Raw genomic sequence first — 18972 nt, forward strand, 5'->3', positions numbered from 1 at the left:
GTAATTATATTGCTCCACTTTCTGTAGAATATGCAGGAATATTATTTATAAAAATATTTTTTTTTAATTAAAAAAATTTAGTATGGTCTTTTTCTCGTTTGTGGTTCATGTTTCCAGCCGGGCAGCATTTGCTGTTGTACGTCGCCTGTAGTGTAACATCCGTACCGCACGTTCCCCCACGCGCGTTAATTGTTTCATCTCCGGTAAAGAAGTGAGCGGGACCCACGGAGCCCCACCATGGAGCCGGACTCATCCGACCCCAATACGTCCAAAACCGACATGCTGAGAGGAGTCATCGCCGAGAAGCTCACCTTGGCCGCCCGGGAGATCTTAGCGGTGGTGGAGAAGACTGTAGCCGACTACGAGGAGGAGGCTGTGGGTTTCAGGCAGGAGATTGACCGGCAGAGGAGACTGCTGGAGCTCCTGCAGCCTGAAGTCAAGTTAGAGGCTTTAGGTCTGTGTGTGTGGATAACAGAACAGTGTGTTGTTTCCTGCGGAGAGAGCGAGAGCTCGCGTAATGACGAACCCCGTTTACAAAACACTAATTTAACATTTCTTTGCTTGACGTGAAGCCCATTGACATTCGAGTATTCATCTCAAAACCTGATTATAACACTCCTTAATTTGGTATACATGTAACACCCCTGAGCCATGTCATATTTCAGAATTTTAAGTTTTTATTGGCTCGTGGTAATGTCACAAAGCTAGCCTTTGGTTTCTCTTTAAGTGAAATCCGATGGGCTTTTAAAGCCTTGAAATGTCGTTTAAAGTCAGCTACAGCTGCTATAAAACCCTCTCTAGAATGATGACAGAGTCACAGAGTCATCGGCACTTAAAAAACCCATCCTAGTGACTGATTTAAATAAACATTTTAAATCGTTTCCCAAGTTGCGCCGCTGTTCCCGAATCAAAACAAAGATGGCGGCCTGCCGGCTACATGCACACAACGGTGTTTGTTCAAGCGCTGTGGTGCGATTTTACAGCGCTTGCCATGACTGTTTCTATTGAAATTTATTTAAATCAACTATAAAAAATACTGTGCTATAGTTAACACACAGCTGTGCTGTGAAACCAGCGGTTTTAAGCTCCCAACGTATATAATGTTTAGATATTACCCGTAACCTTTTTGGGGGGCGGGGGTGTTTCTTTTGACTTCGTCGTTCATCTTCACATTAATGTCTTTGCGAACCTTCAAATAAGCATTGACTTCTCTTGCTAATAATCACAGTCCTTTATTTTTTTGTAGACACCCATTTTTTAGAACATATCCCTTATATATTTAATTTTTTTACAGCTGTCTATGGTTGGATCTGGCCTATGTCATGAAACGGGATATCCTTATATGTGCTCTCTAGCCTTCAAGTCTCTGCGAGGGGCAGCCAATAAGAAACAACGTGGTTAAAAAGGACTCGTGTCACTCAAGAACCTCTAGCAACCTGCCGAGGAACAGTCATGTTTCCCTAGGAACCAGTTGTTGCTAAGTGGTTGTCAGCTGGCCTGTGTCCATGGGTTGTTCCGTGTATGTAGTTTGTGTAATAGTGTAATATGTTTTGTCCACGCATTTGCTAAAAACAGTTCCACTTACCCTCTGACAATAAAATGTATGTAAGTTGGACCTGACCATTCTGGGGTTGAAACAACAGGTAGCTCCATGTGCTTTGATTTAGCAGATTTGACACAAATATAAAGAGACTTTTGTCTCCTCCTGGGATCATACTGGGAATCTTTGGCGTATTAGGCCGATGTAGACACCACTACACAAAGGACTTTCCCCTGGAAACACCTGCAGGCACGCAAAAGCCTGTATGGACACCAAATAGCTGCCATATGTGAGAGCTATTTGAATGTGGGAATCCTGGAGTCTGCAGTTTGTTTACATGTAAATCAGGTGAATCTAAAGCTTAACTCATCTACTGCTGTGACTCAAGAGAATGAAACAGGTTGCTCGTTAATCAGCAGTGTCATCTGCGCTCATAAGAATAATTCTGACGTGAAATTTTTTTTTTTATTGTTTTGTTTTATTACTTAATGACACTAAAATGCTTCTATGGTGCAGATGACCAGCAGCAGTTTTCCCTTTGTGAGGCTGGAGGAGGTCGACTACCAGAAGATCAGGAGCAGCACAAATATGAGCAGAGTATGACTTTTAACCTACTTTGATATATGTAAACAAAGTCGTCATATTTATATTTGTAATGGATCAAGATGCACAGAAACATAAGAGATGTTACTGTCTGTCTGTCTGTCTGTCTGTCTGGTTCAAATTAGATGTGGTGTACTGCAGGGATCCTCTCTGGGCCCACTGTTGTTTCTGTTTATGTCATTTGGTACTTTTTATTTGACTTTGTCAAATGCTTTGCTGTAATGAACAGTTTGTTGGGCATTATAACCTCCCAGTATTTTTCTCTTAGTAATAAGTTGAGTTAACTAAGCTGAATTTGAAGCTGAATTTCAGAAACAACAAAACTTCCCAAATTTGAGAAATAAAAGACTGATGGAGTCAAACATTTGGAGTTTTTTGAGCGTTCAGGTGAAAAATATTTGACTGCAATTTGACCCCAGTCAACGGACAGATTCAGTTGTAATCACATGTTCACGCACTGAAGGGGAGAGTGTAATTAACCGTCCTACAGAACTGCTTTAATGTTCAGATAATGGTTGGTTCAAAGCTCTTAAAACTGCTGTTCTGTGACCCGTGTAGGTTTTTCTTTTTTTTTTTTGAGAAGTGTTGCTGTTGTTGCTGATAAACTCAGACAAATGTGGACATTATCTTAAGTACAGCTTGAAAACGTTAAATATCAGAAAGATTGGCAGACTAAGTAGTGATAGAAGTGTTCGTTGGAGCCTCGTATAATTATTGTTTTTTTAACAGCAAACAAAATTTGAAGACGAGAATTTAAGTAATAGCGTTTCTTCCTCTTCCTGACGCGGCATGTTAACTGTTGTTTATTCGTGGTTGCACATTTGTATGATTAATGCTGTCATGTGGGAAAACTAAATAAATAAACTTTGAATTTGTTTCCAGGGGTGGAGGACAGCCAAAGCCTGGGATTCTCAGGCTACAGTGAGGAACAAATAGAGGAAGACGAACATGAAGATGAGGATGAGGAGGAGGAGGAGGAGGAGGAGATGGCACAGCAGTGTTATGAAGCAGCACCACGGTTACAAGATACAGACGCACTGTAAGTGTACAGACACCGCTCTGTGTGTGCGTGTGCTGTTGTAACATTTGTGACTCATCTGCTGATCTTGAGGTTATTTTGTTCTTTTCCTTTTTTAGGCTCGTGCCTTCCACGGTTCAGACTGACAGACGGAGAGCAGACAGACCTTGGATCAGTGAAACGCAGAGTTTCGTGGACCTCAGGATCCGCATCCTGGACTCGATGATCGACGTGCTTTCAAAGAGGGGTGAGTGTGAGAAAGATGTAAATAAAAAAACCATTACTGTTGCATCTTTAAGGGTTTGGATTTTACTCTGGATGTTTTCCCCCATATGATTTTAAACTGAGGACATGGAGTTTTATGGGCAATGTGACTGCTGCAGATACCTCATAATGTATTTCAGCTTATTTGGAGCATTTGTAAAATACAGCTAAAGCACAGGAATGAATAAAAAGTCACTTTTTGTGTTTTTAATCAAAGCCTGTGGGTGAAGCTTTTCCTGCAGTCTAGATAAAAACTTGTCTTTCCCTCTGCATCACAGTGTTTCAGAAGTACCCACTTCATGAGCTGCAGTGTCGTCGTGGCCTTCAGGAGGCCGACTTCCTGCATCTGCTTAGGACAACCTTCCCCCAGCTGGCTGCTGATGAACCTTTTGACGTTTTTATAACTGACAACACCAGAAAGCTGCAGCCTCTGAAAATAGACTTGTGGACTCCGGAGGCGATCGAGAGGACCATCAGGGCAAATGGGAATTCTGCCCTCTACATCCGCCTGAAGGTAAGGTGCCTAATGTGTGACGCCCTCGCTGGAGTTAACTTCCTGTAAACTATGTTCTTGACTTTGCTCGTTGCTCTGATGGTGTCTTTTGGAGAATGAATCATTCAAGCATAAAAAGGCTCAAACTCAAGGGATGAACCAGTGTTGTGTCTACACAGAACAGAGGACTTGGCGTAGAATCAGTTTTAAAATGGATCTGCAGGCAGTTTGGTTTCATTTCTTTAGTTTTATTAAATGAATCTATGAAAAATGCCAAAAGTAAAGCATTTTTGCACCAACAAGGTGATTCCTGAAGAGCTATTATGGTAGAAAAGTGTCATATCTCAGCATGGTGTGCAGTGAGATACAACAGTAAGCATCCACAGCCATCTATAGAACACAGTGGAGGCTCTGTCATGATGTGGGGCTGCAATCCAGCCAGTCTAGTTGGGATCTTCTCATAAGGAAAGAATCGTGAACAGTCCTGCAGTCTGACTCGTTTTTGTGCCATTTTTCTAAAAAAAAAAACTGTCAAAACAAATTTATTTCAGAATCAGCAGAGTTTAGAAGCTGAAGAGGAGCTTCAGCCATTGCACGGAAATAAAGCTGCTGCTGAGCACATGAGGTACCTCAAGTATTCAAACGCTGCTGTAAATAACCAGTAAATATAGAGGACAAAAACAAACGGATACATCGTATATAAAAGGCTAAATTATTTGTTATAATGTTGTTTTTGACTTCTTTACTCTTTCAGGAAGAGGGTGGGCAGACCTGGGTTCAGGAAAACACAGACGCATGTAATGATCAGAATCCGCATCCTGGGTAAAATGAAGTCTGACGTGCTCTCAGCCAGAGGTGCGCCCAATAAAACCTCCAGTTTGGTGTCTCTTTGGACAAACTGTGTCTCTTTGTGACTGTGAAGTTAAATAATAATAGCCTGTCCATGTGTGTTCATTGTTTTTCAGTGTATCAGATGTGCCCGCTTCATGAGCTAATGTGCCCTCGGGGTCTACAGGAGGCTGACTTCATGGACCTGCTGAGGTCCACCTTCCCTCAGCTGACTGCCGATGAGCCTTTTGACCTCTTTGTGAGTGACAAAAGCAGAAAACTGAAGCCTCTGAAAGTACGGTCACTGACGACGGAGGAGGTGGAGAGGGCTACGAGGACTTCTACGCTCTACATCCGACTGAAGGTGCTGATTCACAAAGACCTTTGTCTGCTACTAAAAAAATCTTAGCAGACAAAGAAATATTCTGGTTGATTGTCTGTCTTTGTGTTTTCTGAGAATCCTGAGCATTTAAATAGGTTGTAAAACTCCACGTGTGACCAGTCAGGAGTGCCATTTGTACGGTGGCCCTGAGAGGCCAAACGGACTGCAACTTAAGAAAACACCAGCAATAAGAAAAACGCTGCAAAAGCACACAAAACACACAGAAATAGAAAAAACAAAAACAGAAATAGGAAAAATCAAATTTCCAAAAGCACAAGGGAAGTGTTTCTGGGGAGACAATAACCTGACGGACCAGTTGCAGGAACCAAAATATGCTAAGAACTGCACTGGGAGACACTTAAAAGAAGTGGAGGATCTATCGGTTTGTGAGGAAAGAAAAGATCAGAGTTAAGTATGTTAGCCTAACTATTAGCCTAAAAATCCATCATCAGTATTAAATGAATCACGATAAAACACACCTAGCATGTTTTGGGTTCCTGCAACTGGTCCGTCGGGTTATTGTCTCCCCAGAAACACTTCCCTTGTGCTTTTGGAAATCTGTTTCTTCCTATTTGTGTTTTGTGTGTTTTTGCAACGTTTTTCTTATTGCTGGTGTTTTCATAACTTGAAGTCTGTTTGTCCTCTCAGGGGCACCGTACATTTGCATTTAACTACACAGACCAACAGTACACCACTAAATCTTTTCTTTCTTCTGTAGCCGTCGGAGGAGCTTCAAGCCTCAGCGAAACAGTTCCTGAGTGTAGGAGATGTTTTAGCTGAAACTCTTCCATTGACCCTAAAAACAACCAGAAAGAAACCCGGGTAAGTCAAAACCTGACTATAATAAATATTGGCTAGTCAGCCATAGCAAACAGATCTGTAAAAGCCTAATTTTAAGGTTTTGCATATCAAGACAGGATGAAAAACAAACTCAGTCAGGCTGTGGTCTGCACTTGACTCTGGTGACTGCAAAGTGGCCAAATCATCACCCCACTGTGCCGACTCTTGGTATGAGGTGTGTGTGAACTTTAACATGCTGCGAGAAAGTCTGATGATTTCCTCTGGTGTCACAGAGTCTCCTTTCAGAGGTTTAAGTTTGTTGTGCTTGGCCCTTAAAAAAAGGTCAAAAGGTTCATCTCCAGCCAGCTGAGGGAAGGTAGACCTGAGTAGTTTCAGGAAGTCAGCTTCCTGCAAACCACGATGAACCTTCAGCTTGTGAAGCGGGCACGTCTGAAACACTAGAACACAGAGGAACGCTGAGAGATCAGTTCAATTTTTCCAGTATTAGGAGAAAGAAATCATCACTTTCCTGTTGTACTTTCACTAAATGTTTGTCTGATACTACTTTCCAATTAAATCTGGAATCTGCTTTCACAGTTTGGAGGTACCAGTGGTGACATGGGCTCCTAATGTTCCAATCATCACAGTGAAATCTTCCACATCTGCTCCAGAGTTTCATGTGTACTGAGGTGTTTTCATTGTGTTTTATAATGAAAATATTCTTGGTATTATAGTACATATTTCTTTATTAATATGTTACAATTCTTAGACCAGGGAGGAGTGCAGAAAGATGAAGATGTCCATGTAGAGTGCAGGGAGGCAGCACAAACGGTATATGTGTCCTGACCAATGTTCCCTCTAATTTTTCATGTGTCTGAGCGAACACACAAACTCCCTGAGCGATCCCTTGGACCATTGTGAGCGACATCAGACGTGTGCACTGTGGTCACGCCAGCATCGAATCCATCCAAGTTACATGGTTTATTAAAATAATCAAATTACAGCATTTACATTTATACAAGCTCTGACTTGTATTATGGAGTATGAGTCTGTGGTCTGGGAGATAGTCCTGTAAGCTCTGTCTGCAAAATACAGTTTAGATGTCGGGCAGTTAATTATATAGTTACTTCTTCAAAAAAGTTACTGAGTTTTGCAACAACAAAGTTTTTTTGCAGACTGTTTACCTAAAAATGCAACTAAGGCATTTTAAAAAAAAAAACATTTCAAACTATTTACGGAACAGTCAGCTGTTCTGCATCAAATTTGATGCCCCCCCATTCCTAAACCACTAAATGCCATATTGCCATATCATGTTTTGATTGGTCGACATGGTACATTTTTCGACGAATAGGAAAGGGTGGGGGCTTTTTGGTTTTGTCTTTGCTCACAGGTGGAGAGTGCTTTCGAGCGTTTTCCTTATAAAACGCAGTTTTTACCATTTCTTCCCGCAGTAAATATAAACAATGATAATATTCAGGAAGAAAACCAAACATTGCAGATATTTTTGTCATAACTCTGGTTTTACGTGGCCTATCAACACAATTTAAAAACTGGTATAAAGTCCACACTTGTTCCGTAATTGTTCTGTCTGTCCTGCTCACATCTCCAATGGTTATACACTAACGTGGCTTCACGCCACATCAGTCACGCCACTTTGCTAGCTAAAACACCGGTGTCGACACATAAGGACGCCGTCACAGCCTGTTAGCGACGTTGATTAGCTGCGTATATACGAATATGAATCGGTCTAACCCCATACGGGAGCAGCCAGTCACTTACTAACACTGCAAAAAACAGAATTGTTAAAATATTTACTTTAATTTCAATTCAGGTTAGATTTTTTTTTTTTTGCACGCAACATAGATTTCAGAGGGAACATTGGTCCTGACCAGGGTTTCAGCTGCTCTTGAGCATTACTGGCATCAACAATTGTGATTTACAAGGTGCAAATGACTGTTTTTGGTATAGAGGTGTGGTGGAGACCATCAGCTTCACCTGTGTTTAATAGACCGATCTCCGAGCAGGTAAAAGGGTGAAAAGCACTTCAGAACTTACCTAGTAGGTAACAAGGTGATATACGGCTTACATGTGCTGCATTTTTATAGCAGAAACATCTAAATTTCACATCATGTTTGCTTTAGACTTACCTTGCTTTGACAAAACATTAATCTTTCGCTTTTCCAGGATGCGGATTCTGAGATTTATATGGGTGTCTGTCTCAGTGGATGGAAGATCTTCATGATCTTCATCAGCATCTTCTTTCTGTTTTACAGAAGGTCGGAATTTTCTTCTCAAATCAAGTTGTCAATGTGTTGTAATCTTTGGTAACGCTGTTGAGATCAGTTAAATCTTCTCAGTACAGTACCTGCAGTCGTATGTAGAGGGTAGATCCCCGAGAAACGTCTGATGATTTCCTCTGGTGTTCACAGAGTCTCCTTGCAGAGGTTTCAAGTTTCGTTGGCTTGCACCTTAAAAAAGGTCAAAAGGTTCATCTCCAGCCAGCTGAGGGAAGGTAGACCTGAGTAGTTTCAGGAAGTCAGCTTCCTTCAAACCACGACGAACCTTCAGCTTGTGAAGCCGGTACATCCGAAACACTAGAACACAGAGGAACACTGAATCAATCACAGTGAAATCTTCCACATCTGCTCCAGAGTTTCATGTGTACTGAGGTGTTTTCATTCTGTTTTTAACATTTAAATTTCACATCACGTTTGCTTTAGACTTACCAGTATTTGAAAGCACTTCAATGTTTGGGTTTTCCAATATGCGGATTTTGAGATCTATGCAATTTTGTGATTTGCTGATTCGACGTTTGCCAGGTTTTTTTCTCCTCTTAGACGGAACTGTTTGAGTCAAGAACCTAAGGAAAACATGGAAAAACGGGAGCTGGGATACAAAAGATAACACATATACTTTTGTACATAGTAGACATTTATGCACTTGTCTTTTAACCTTGATGTTGTTACATGATCCAGCTCTGTCGTGTATCCTTCCTCCTGCTCTAAATATTCATACCTCTTCATCCTCTATCGGTGCCTGAAATCCCAGGCTCCTACTGTCGTCCACCCCTAGGAACAAATAAATTCTTATGTTAGTCACAATTATGTGTTGCCCGGCTCAACAAGAACTTGACCGTTTACATAACCGAAAGGGAGCATGCTGCTACTATCTACTGTTTGTGCTTTAAGAGGACATGAGCTAATGTATCTTTTCCATTACAACCTTCTCGGCTCGACCCAACTCAGTTAAATTGTTTTTCATATATATTTCGTGTGTGTGTGTGTGTGTGTACACACACACACACACACACACACACATTGAGGACTGCAGTTGCCTACCCCTGGTTTATCACATAATTATCAATGAAATGTTTTTATTAGACTTGTCTACTGATAATACATCAGAGACATGAAACAGCAGCAGTCTAGAACTGAACTTTATTCATGTTTGTCAAAGTAGCTTCTTACTCAGCTCATATTTGTCCTGCTTCTGATCATCCAGTAATGGAGCACCTCCATCTTCACAGATGGAAAACAGCTGCTGGTCGTCTGCAAAAGTATGTTTAATGTTCAATTTTAGAAAAACCAAATGTGACATGAAAAAAAAAGTTTCTAGCAATGTTAAGATCTGCATCAAGTTGATGAGTATCCTGAACGTTTTATACACTGACCAGACACTTTGTACATTCTTTGTGGCACATATCCTTTGAGCTTGGGTCCTATACCAGACGCTCTGGAGCATTGAGGGTCCTAAGCAGTATCTTAGCTGTTTCTAGAACTGTAGTCTTCTGGACAGAGATCTCCAACGTTTTTCCTAGGATCTGCTGGGGCCAGACTACACTAGGTGCGGAGTCACCGATACATGAAGCTATACATTTTTAGACATAAGTTGTTGCATAGGTGGTAAAAGTGGTTTTCCATGTTTGAGTCCATGGTGGGGACCGGTTTGCATTATAATTTGCATAGTACAATTTTCTGGTCCGTGTCAGACTGTTCATAACCAACCATGTTAATGCTACAGATGTAGTCCCTCGTTTAGGAATAAGGTGCTCAATGTGTTTGACTGGTCCTTGTGTTTATAGCTACCTGGTTTTGGCTCATCTTCACTGGCCATCCTGGCATTCTCTTGTCTCTATTCCTTTGACTGTAAGTGCCATTTATAAGTAGTTCATGTTTTAATTTGAGCCAATTTGTTTAATGTATTATCTGAAATTTGATGTTTGACAATAATGTATATCATTTGAGTTTATTTTTGAGTCTCGACAGAATATTGAGCTTTATTGTGAAAGTTTTATGTGGAATATAAACAAGCGGACGGCGGAGCCACACAATGGTTTTAGCGTCGTTGTTGCTAACCAAAGTACTCACAAACAGTCGGTCCGGTGTGTGATCATATTAATCATAAGAGAAAGAGAGAACTCTAAGGAATTAATATAGCCACTACAGTAACCATCAAAACCATGAAAAAATATTGGCGTACACAGTTTATTTTGCGACCCTACGAAACAAACGATAGGTACAAAAAAAAACGACGTATCGTCAGTTTCAGGCCAATCTCTGTAAACCCTAGATATGGTTGCGTGGGAAAATCCCAGCAGACAGGCCCGTCTGGCACCAAAGACCTTTCTTTCTCACTCGGATTCTCACTTTGAGCTACTGTAGGTTGTCTTGGCCATCTGAAGACATCAAGTTGCTGCTATGTGATTGGCTCATTTGTTGTTTGCATTAACGAGAAGATGAAAGAGTACCTAATATAGTGGCCGCTGAGTGTTTCAAAGCACTTCAATAAATGTTACAGGGGCTAAAACACCGACCTGCCTCCTGCTTTATCTCAGGCTGCAGGAGCTCCAGCAGTCTCCTCTGCCGGTCGAGCTCCTGCCTGAAGCCCGCAGCCTCCTCCTCATAGTCGGCTACAGTCCGCTCCACCACCGATAAGATCTCCCGAGCGGCTGTGCTCAGTTTGTCGGTGATGATTCCTCTCAGTATGTCGCTCTTGGACATATTAGCGATGTCTGGCTCGCTGTCCCAGCTCTGCACCATCGTCATCATCATCGAGTCGCTCATGAAATAATTTCTTTTTTCCCGCGTGGGAAAATGTTTCTGTCGGATGTTTAACCCTAGAAGTTTTTTACCGAGCTAGTGAACGCGCAAATGTTGTCCGGCTGGAAACATAAAAGGAAACACCATCCTAGGAGAAAATGACACATAGCACAGACATAGCACAGTAATAGACTATCACACGTATAATTATATCAGTATTTATTAAAAAAGAAGAACCCCCGCGCCGCCGCCCAAAAAACCCATTTAGGTTTATTTGGCACTAACTGCATTTCCATCACAATGACAGCAGGTTTTAATACATATAATAGGGAGAAATCATGATACATGTAGATTGTGCTCCGAGGGTTACTTAAAAAAGTGTCGCCCCTGTGTTTTCCTGTAGCCTAATTGTAACTTTATTGTAATTATATTGCTCCACTTTCTGTAGAATATGCAGGAATATTATTTATAAAAATATTTTTTTTTAATTAAAAAAATTTAGTATGGTCTTTTTCTCGTTTGTGGTTCATGTTTCCAGCCGGGCAGCATTTGCTGTTGTACGTCGCCTGTAGTGTAACATCCGTACCGCACGTTCCCCCACGCGCGTTAATTGTTTCATCTCCGGTAAAGAAGTGAGCGGGACCCACGGAGCCCCACCATGGAGCCGGACTCATCCGACCCCAATACGTCCAAAACCGACATGCTGAGAGGAGTCATCGCCGAGAAGCTCACCTTGGCCGCCCGGGAGATCTTAGCGGTGGTGGAGAAGACTGTAGCCGACTACGAGGAGGAGGCTGTGGGTTTCAGGCAGGAGATTGACCGGCAGAGGAGACTGCTGGAGCTCCTGCAGCCTGAAGTCAAGTTAGAGGCTTTAGGTCTGTGTGTGTGGATAACAGAACAGTGTGTTGTTTCCTGCGGAGAGAGCGAGAGCTCGCGTAATGACGAACCCCGTTTACAAAACACTAATTTAACATTTCTTTGCTTGACGTGAAGCCCATTGACATTCGAGTATTCATCTCAAAACCTGATTATAACACTCCTTAATTTGGTATACATGTAACACCCCTGAGCCATGTCATATTTCAGAATTTTAAGTTTTTATTGGCTCGTGGTAATGTCACAAAGCTAGCCTTTGGTTTCTCTTTAAGTGAAATCCGATGGGCTTTTAAAGCCTTGAAATGTCGTTTAAAGTCAGCTACAGCTGCTATAAAACCCTCTCTAGAATGATGACAGAGTCACAGAGTCATCGGCACTTAAAAAACCATCCTAGTGACTGATTTAAATAAACATTTTAAATCGTTTCCCAAGTTGCGCCGCTGTTCCCGAATCAAAACAAAGATGGCGGCCTGCCGGCTACATGGACACAACGGTGTTTGTTCAAGCGCTGTGGTGCGATTTTACAGCGCTTGCCATGACTGTTTCTATTGAAATTTATTTAAATCAACTATAAAAAATACTGTGCTATAGTTAACACACAGCTGTGCTGTGAAACCAGCGGTTTTAAGCTCCCAACGTATATAATGTTTAGATATTACCCGTAACCTTTTTGGGGGGCGGGGGTGTTTCTTTTGACTTCGTCGTTCATCTTCACATTAATGTCTTTGCGAACCTTCAAATAAGCATTGACTTCTCTTGCTAATAATCACAGTCCTTTATTTTTTTGTAGACACCCATTTTTTAGAACATATCCCTTATATATTTAATTTTTTTACAGCTGTCTATGGTTGGATCTGGCCTATGTCATGAAACGGGATATCCTTATATGTGCTCTCTAGCCTTCAAGTCTCTGCGAGGGGCAGCCAATAAGAAACAACGTGGTTAAAAAGGACTCGTGTCACTCAAGAACCTCTAGCAACCTGCCGAGGAACAGTCATGTTTCCCTAGGAACCAGTTGTTGCTAAGTGGTTGTCAGCTGGCCTGTGTCCATGGGTTGTTCCGTGTATGTAGTTTGTGTAATAGTGTAATATGTTTTGTCCACGCATTTGCTAAAAACAGTTCCACTTACCCTCTGACAATAAAATGTATGTAAGTTGGACCTGACCATTCTGGGGTTGAAACAACAGGTAGCTCCATGTGCTTTGATTTAGCAGATTTGACACAAATATAAAGAGACTTTTGTCTCCTCCTGGGATCATACTGGGAATCTTTGGCGTATTAGGCCGATGTAGACACCACTACACAAAGGACTTTCCCCTGGAAACACCTGCAGGCACGCAAAAGCCTGTATGGACACCAAATAGCTGCCATATGTGAGAGCTATTTGAATGTGGGAATCCTGGAGTCTGCAGTTTGTTTACATGTAAATCAGGTGAATCTAAAGCTTAACTCATCTACTGCTGTGACTCAAGAGAATGAAACAGGTTGCTCGTTAATCAGCAGTGTCATCTGCGCTCATAAGAATAATTCTGACGTGAAATTTTTTTTTTTATTGTTTTGTTTTATTACTTAATGACACTAAAATGCTTCTATGGTGCAGATGACCAGCAGCAGTTTTCCCTTTGTGAGGCTGGAGGAGGTCGACTACCAGAAGATGAGGAGCAGCACAAATATGAGCAGAGTATGACTTTTAATCTACTTTGATATATGTAAACAAAGTCGTCATATTTATATTTGTAATGGATCAAGATGCACAGAAACATAAGAGATGTTATTATCTTTCTTTCTTTCTTTAAAAACACTGATGTTCGTTTGTATAAATGCAGTTCAAATTAGATGTGGTGTACTGCAGGGATCCTCTCTGGGCCCACTGTTGTTTCTGTTTATGTCATTTTGGTACTTTTTATTTGACTTTGTCAAATGCATTGCTGTAATGAACAGTTTGTTGGGCATCATAACCTCCCAGTATTTTTCTCTTAGTAATAAGTTGAATTAACTAAGCTGAATTTGAAGCTGAATTTCAGAAACAACAAAACTTCCCAAATTTGAGAAATAAAAGACTGATAGAGTCAAACATTTGGAGTTTTTTTAGCGTTCAGGTGAAAAATATTTGACTGCAATTTGACCCCAGTCAACGGACAGTTTCAGTTGTAATCACATGTTCACGCACTGAAGGGGAGAGTGTAATTAACCATCCTACAGAACTGCTTTAATGTTCAGATAATGGTTGGTTCAAAGCTCTTAAAACTGCTGTTCTGTGACCCGTGTAGGTTTTTCTTTTTCTTTTTTTGAGAAGTGTTGCTGTTGTTGCTGATAAACTCAGACAAATGTGGACATTATCTTAAGTACAGCTTGAAAACGTTAAATATCAGAAAGATTGGCAGACTAAGTAGTGATAGAAGTGTTCGTTGGAGCGTCGTATAATTATTGTTTTTTTAACAGCAAACAAAATTTGAAGACGAGAATTTAAGTAATAGCGTTTCTTCCTCTTCCTGACGCGGCATGTTAACTGTTGTTTATTCGTGGTTTCACATTTGTATGATTAATGCTGTCATGTGGGAAAACTAAATAAATAAACTTTGAATTTGTTTCCAGGGGTGGAGGACAGCCAAAGCCTGGGATTCTCAGGCTACAGTGAGGAACAAATAGAGGAAGACGAACATGAAGATGAGGAGGAGGAGGAGGAGGAGGAGATGGCACAGCAGTGTTATGAAGCAGCACCACGGTTACAAGATACAGACGCACTGTAAGTGTACAGACACCGCTCTGTGTGTGCGTGTGCTGTTGTAACATTTGTGACTCATCTGCTGATCTTGAGGTTATTTTGTTCTTTTCCTTTTTTAGGCTCGTGCCTTCCACGGTTCAGACTGACAGACGGAGAGCAGACAGACCTTGGATCAGTGAAACGCAGAGTTTCGTGGACCTCAGGATCCGCATCCTGGACTCGATGATCGACGTGCTTTCAAAGAGGGGTGAGTGTGAGAAAGATGTAAATAAATAAACCATTACTGTTGCATCTTTAAGGGTTTGGATTTTACTCTGGATGTTTTCCCCCATATGATTTTAAACTGAGGACATGGAGTTTTATGGGCAATGTGACTGCTGCAGATACCTCATAATGTATTTCAGCTTATTTGGAGCATTTGTAAAATACAGCTAAAGCACAGGAATGAATAAAAAGTCACTTTTTGTGTTTTTAATCAAAGCCTGTGGGTGAAGCTTTTCCTGCAGTCTAGATAAAAACTTGTCTTTCCCTCTGCATCACAGTGTTTCAGAAGTACCCACTTCATGAGCTGCAGTGTCGTCGTGGCCTTCAGGAGGCCGACTTCCTGCATCTGCTTAGGACAACCTTCCCCCAGCTGGCTGCTGATGAACCTTTTGACGTTTTTATAACTGACAACACCAGAAAGCTGCAGCCTCTGAAAATAGACTTGTGGACTCCGGAGGCGATCGAGAGGACCATCAGGGCAAATGGGAATTCTGCCCTCTACATCCGCCTGAAGGTAAGGTGCCTAATGTGTGACGCCCTCGCTGGAGTTAACTTCCTGTAAACTATGTTCTTGACTTTGCTCGTTGCTCTGATGGTGTCTTTTGGAGAATGAATCATTCAAGCATAAAAAGGCTCAAACTCAAGGGATGAACCAGTGTTGTGTCTACACAGAACAGAGGACTTGGCGTAGAATCAGTTTTAAAATGGATCTGCAGGCAGTTTGGTTTCATTTCTTTAGTTTTATTAAATGAATCTATGAAAAATGCCAAAAGTAAAGCATTTTTGCACCAACAAGGTGATTCCTGAAGAGCTATTATGGTAGAAAAGTGTCATATCTCAGCATGGTGTGCAGTGAGATACAACAGTGAGCATCCACAGCCATCTGTAGAACACAGTGGAGGCTCTGTCATGATGTGGGGCTGCAATCCAGCCAGTCTAGTTGGGATCTTCTCATAAGGAAAGAATCGTGAACAGTCCTGCAGTCTGACTCGTTTTTGTGCCATTTTTCTAAAAAAAAACTGTCAAAACAAATTTATTTCAGAATCAGCAGAGTTTAGAAGCTGAAGAGGAGCTTCAGCCATTGCACGGAAATAAAGCTGCTGCTGAGCACATGAGGTACCTCAAGTATTCAAACGCTGCTGTAAATAACCAGTAAATATAGAGGACAAAAACAAACGGATACATCGTATATAAAAGGCTAAATTATTTGTTATAATGTTGTTTTTGACTTCTTTACTCTTTCAGGAAGAGGGTGGGCAGACCTGGGTTCAGGAAAACACAGACGCATGTAATGATCAGAATCCGCATCCTGGGTAAAATGAAGTCTGACGTGCTCTCAGCCAGAGGTGCGCCCAATAAAACCTCCAGTTTGGTGTCTCTTTGGACAAACTGTGTCTCTTTGTGACTGTGAAGTTAAATAATAATAGCCTGTCCATGTGTGTTCATTGTTTTTCAGTGTATCAGATGTGCCCGCTTCATGAGCTAATGTGCCCTCGGGGTCTACAGGAGGCTGACTTCATGGACCTGCTGAGGTCCACCTTCCCTCAGCTGATTGCCGATGAGCCTTTTGACCTCTTTGTGAGTGACAAAAGCAGAAAACTGAAGCCTCTGAAAGTACGGTCACTGACGACGGAGGAGGTGGAGAGGGCTACGAGGACTTCTACGCTCTACATCCGACTGAAGGTGCTGATTCACAAAGACCTTTGTCTGCTACTAAAAAAATCTTAGCAGACAAAGAAATAATCTGGTTTATTGTCTGTCTTTGTGTTTTCTGAGAATCCTGAGCATTTAAATAGGTTGTAAAACTCCACGTGTGACCAGTCAGGAGTGCCATTTGTACGGTGGCCCTGAGAGGCCAAACGGACTGCAACTTAAGAAAACACCAGCAATAAGAAAAGCGCTGCAAAAGCACACAAAACACACAGAAATAGAAAAAACAAAAACAGAAATAGGAAAAATCAAATTTCCAAAAGCACAAGGGAAGTGTTTCTGGGGAGACAATAACCTGACGGACCAGTTGCAGGAACCAAAATATGCTAAGAATTGCGCTGGGAGACACTTAAAAGAAGTGGAGGATCTATCGGTTTTGTGAGGAAAGAAAAGATGAGAGGTAAGTGTGTTAGCCTAACTATTAGCCTAAAAATCCATCATCAGTATTATATGAATCATGATAAAACACACCATAGCATGTTTTGGGTTCCTGCAACTGGTCCGTCGGGTTATTGTCTCCCCAGAAACACTTCCCTTGTGCTTTTGGAAATCTGTTTCTTCCTATTTGTGTTTTGTGTGTTTTTGCAACGTTTTTCTTATTGCTGGTGTTTTCATAACTTGAAGTCTGTTTGTCCTCTCAGGGGCACCGTACATTTGCATTTAACTACACAGACCAACAGTACACCACTAAATCTTTTCTTTCTTCTGTAGCCGTCGGAGGAGCTTCAAGCCTCAGCGAAACAGTTCCTGAGTGTAGGAGATGTTTTAGCTGAAACTCTTCCATTGACCCTAAAAACAACCAGAAAGAAACCCGGGTAAGTCAAAACCTGACTATAATAAATATTGTATTGTATAATAAATATTGGCTAGTCAGCCATAGCAAACAGATCTGTAAAAGCCTAATTTTAAGGTTTTGCATATCAAGACAGGATGAAAAACAAACTCAGTCAGGCTGTGGTCTGCACTTGACTCTGGTGACTGCAAAGTGGCCAAATCATCACCCCACTGTGCCGACTCTTGGTATGAGGTGTGTGTGAACTTTAACATGCTGGCTGAGGCCCTTGGAGTCTGAGATGGAGCTTTTTGGTTTCCTGTAGTTTCTCCGAGCATTGCACAGTCTGACCTTGTGGTGAATGTGCTGGGGCATTTACTCCTGTGAAGATCGGCAGCTGCTTTGAATGTTTCCACTGTAGAAAATGAAGCAGAATGATGGATGTTAGATTCTTTGATAACTATTTTTTCTCGCAGATAGAGTTTCTTCTCTTAACCCTTGTATGGTGTTCGGGTCTGTGAGACCCGTGTTCAGTTTTTTTCAAAAGAAAAATTAAACAATTAATTATTTTTTCACGTGTAAATGTGTTGTGTCTTTCCACTCACTCCACTTGATTATAACTGATTTATTTATAACATTTTATATAAAAGAAAAACGAGAAGCACATTAATTCATAAATGTGATCTAACAAAGGTAAAGGGAAAAAATTAACCATGTTTGCTGTTCATATGTCTTGTAATTGGGATGAAGTAAACATCTGTTGAGTAATTTAACATAAAATTGTTTGATAGTGTTAATTTGGAAAGCCAAAACTCTAGCGGGTCCACCAGACCCATGAACACTGGCTGAGTAACAAAAATACGAAGTGTTTCCAGCTGGGCGTCGTGTAGCTAGAGTCGAGTGTTTTAACTGATGCATGAAACGATACATTTTTAGTCATAAGTTGTAACGGGCGCCATTTTAGTATTATACACGGCGTGCTGCGGGGAAAAGCCTGTTCTAACGTTTGAGTCTAAGGTTTATTTTTAGCACCTGGCGGCTCTTTTTTGCTTCTCATCCGTAAACAATCTGCTCTTTCACGTGATTCAGTTTATTTTAAAAAGTCTCAACAGGATCTTGAGCTTTATTGTGATTCATCTCCTTTCCTTCTCCTTTTTCATCTTTGTGTGTTGTGTCTCAGAGTACAGTCTGCTAGGAGGAAACCTACCAAATCTGAGCTCAGTGACCCATTCACACATGTGGATTTCAGGGTCCGGATCCTGGAGGACCCTCTGATGGAGGTGCTCACACCCCAAGGTAAATTTAAAGCTTTTAGCTCTGAGGTCACATCTCCAGTTCCTGTATGAGGTGATAATAATAATAATAATAATGGATTTATATAGCGCTTTTTTTCAAAGCGATTTACAATGCCACTATTCATTCACTCTCACATTCACACACTGGTGGAGGCAGCTACAGTTGTAGCCACAGCTGCCCTGGGGCAGACTGACTGAAGCGAGGCTGCCATATCGCGCCATCGGCCCCTCTGGCCAACACCAGTAGGCGGTAGGTGAAGTGTCTTGCCCAAGGACACAACGACCAGGACAGAGAGCCTGGGGATCGAACCGGCGGCCTTCCGGTTACAGATGTGCTTCCCAACCCCCTGAGCCACGGTCGCCCCAACGACAGCTTGTGTCTC

General features: G+C 41.6%; 3 protein-coding genes across 5 annotated transcripts in view; 2 read left to right on the forward strand and 1 right to left on the reverse strand.

The window, feature by feature from the left end:
* The first annotated feature begins 126 nt into the window (after nucleotides 1-126).
* LOC121812381 lies at nucleotides 127-17870 on the forward strand. 2 transcript variants are annotated; one of them, XM_042214420.1, is made up of 11 exons: nucleotides 127-454; nucleotides 2057-2137; nucleotides 3026-3182; nucleotides 3281-3408; nucleotides 3704-3939; nucleotides 4470-4543; nucleotides 4673-4773; nucleotides 4884-5110; nucleotides 5847-5950; nucleotides 6042-6161; nucleotides 17568-17870. In XM_042214420.1, exons 1-10 carry the CDS (start codon nucleotides 238-240, stop codon nucleotides 6151-6153), a joined length of 1437 nt encoding a protein of 478 aa, XP_042070354.1. In that variant the 5' UTR covers nucleotides 127-237; the 3' UTR covers nucleotides 6154-6161; nucleotides 17568-17870. The 2 variants fall into 2 exon arrangements, with proteins under 2 accessions (XP_042070354.1, XP_042070355.1); XM_042214421.1 differs by having other exon boundaries at nucleotides 6046-6161; nucleotides 17568-17869.
* LOC121812378 lies at nucleotides 8378-11170 on the reverse strand. The gene is made up of 5 exons (XM_042214408.1): nucleotides 10722-11170; nucleotides 9376-9456; nucleotides 8924-8976; nucleotides 8635-8794; nucleotides 8378-8502 (listed from the first exon to the last, which is right to left on the reverse strand). The coding sequence occupies exons 1-5, from the start codon at nucleotides 10969-10971 to the stop codon at nucleotides 8378-8380; spliced, it is 669 nt and encodes a 222-aa protein (XP_042070342.1). The 5' UTR covers nucleotides 10972-11170.
* The window catches only part of LOC102294757, a 17971-nt gene continuing 10493 nt past the window's right edge, over nucleotides 11495-18972 (forward strand). The window contains exons 1-11 of one of the 2 annotated variants that reach the window (XM_042214417.1): nucleotides 11495-11822; nucleotides 13424-13504; nucleotides 14419-14569; nucleotides 14668-14795; nucleotides 15091-15326; nucleotides 15855-15928; nucleotides 16058-16158; nucleotides 16269-16495; nucleotides 17234-17337; nucleotides 17448-17549; nucleotides 18475-18590. In XM_042214417.1, the coding sequence (XP_042070351.1) occupies nucleotides 11606-11822; nucleotides 13424-13504; nucleotides 14419-14569; nucleotides 14668-14795; nucleotides 15091-15326; nucleotides 15855-15928; nucleotides 16058-16158; nucleotides 16269-16495; nucleotides 17234-17337; nucleotides 17448-17549; nucleotides 18475-18590 (1537 nt within the window). In that variant the 5' untranslated portion in view covers nucleotides 11495-11605. The remainder of the gene's footprint in view (nucleotides 11823-13423; nucleotides 13505-14418; nucleotides 14570-14667; nucleotides 14796-15090; nucleotides 15327-15854; nucleotides 15929-16057; nucleotides 16159-16268; nucleotides 16496-17233; nucleotides 17338-17447; nucleotides 17550-18474; nucleotides 18591-18972) is intronic. The other variant, XM_042214418.1, reaches the window with a different exon arrangement.

The sequence above is a fragment of the Haplochromis burtoni genome, unplaced genomic scaffold (assembly GCF_018398535.1).
Source record: "Haplochromis burtoni strain Fernald_Lab_line unplaced genomic scaffold, NCSU_Asbu1 Contig_561, whole genome shotgun sequence".
NCBI lineage: Eukaryota > Metazoa > Chordata > Actinopteri > Cichliformes > Cichlidae > Haplochromis > Haplochromis burtoni.

Coding starts and splice junctions, on each gene's coding strand:
- LOC121812381 (XM_042214420.1), top strand. CDS start 238: ATGGAGCCGGACTCATCCGACCCCAATACGTCCAAAACCGACATGCTG. Junction 4,774..4,883: donor TGACGTGCTCTCAGCCAGAG/GTGCGCCCAATA, acceptor ATTGTTTTTCAG/TGTATCAGATGTGCCCGCTT. Junction 5,951..6,041: donor ACAACCAGAAAGAAACCCGG/GTAAGTCAAAAC, acceptor TTGCATATCAAG/ACAGGATGAAAAACAAACTC.
- LOC121812378 (XM_042214408.1), bottom strand. CDS start 10,971: ATGAGCGACTCGATGATGATGACGATGGTGCAGAGCTGGGACAGCGAG. Junction 8,795..8,923: donor CACCGATAGAGGATGAAGAG/GTATGAATATTT, acceptor TTTGTATCCCAG/CTCCCGTTTTTCCATGTTTT. Junction 8,503..8,634: donor TGAAGTGCTTTCAAATACTG/GTAAGTCTAAAG, acceptor TCTGTGTTCTAG/TGTTTCGGATGTACCGGCTT.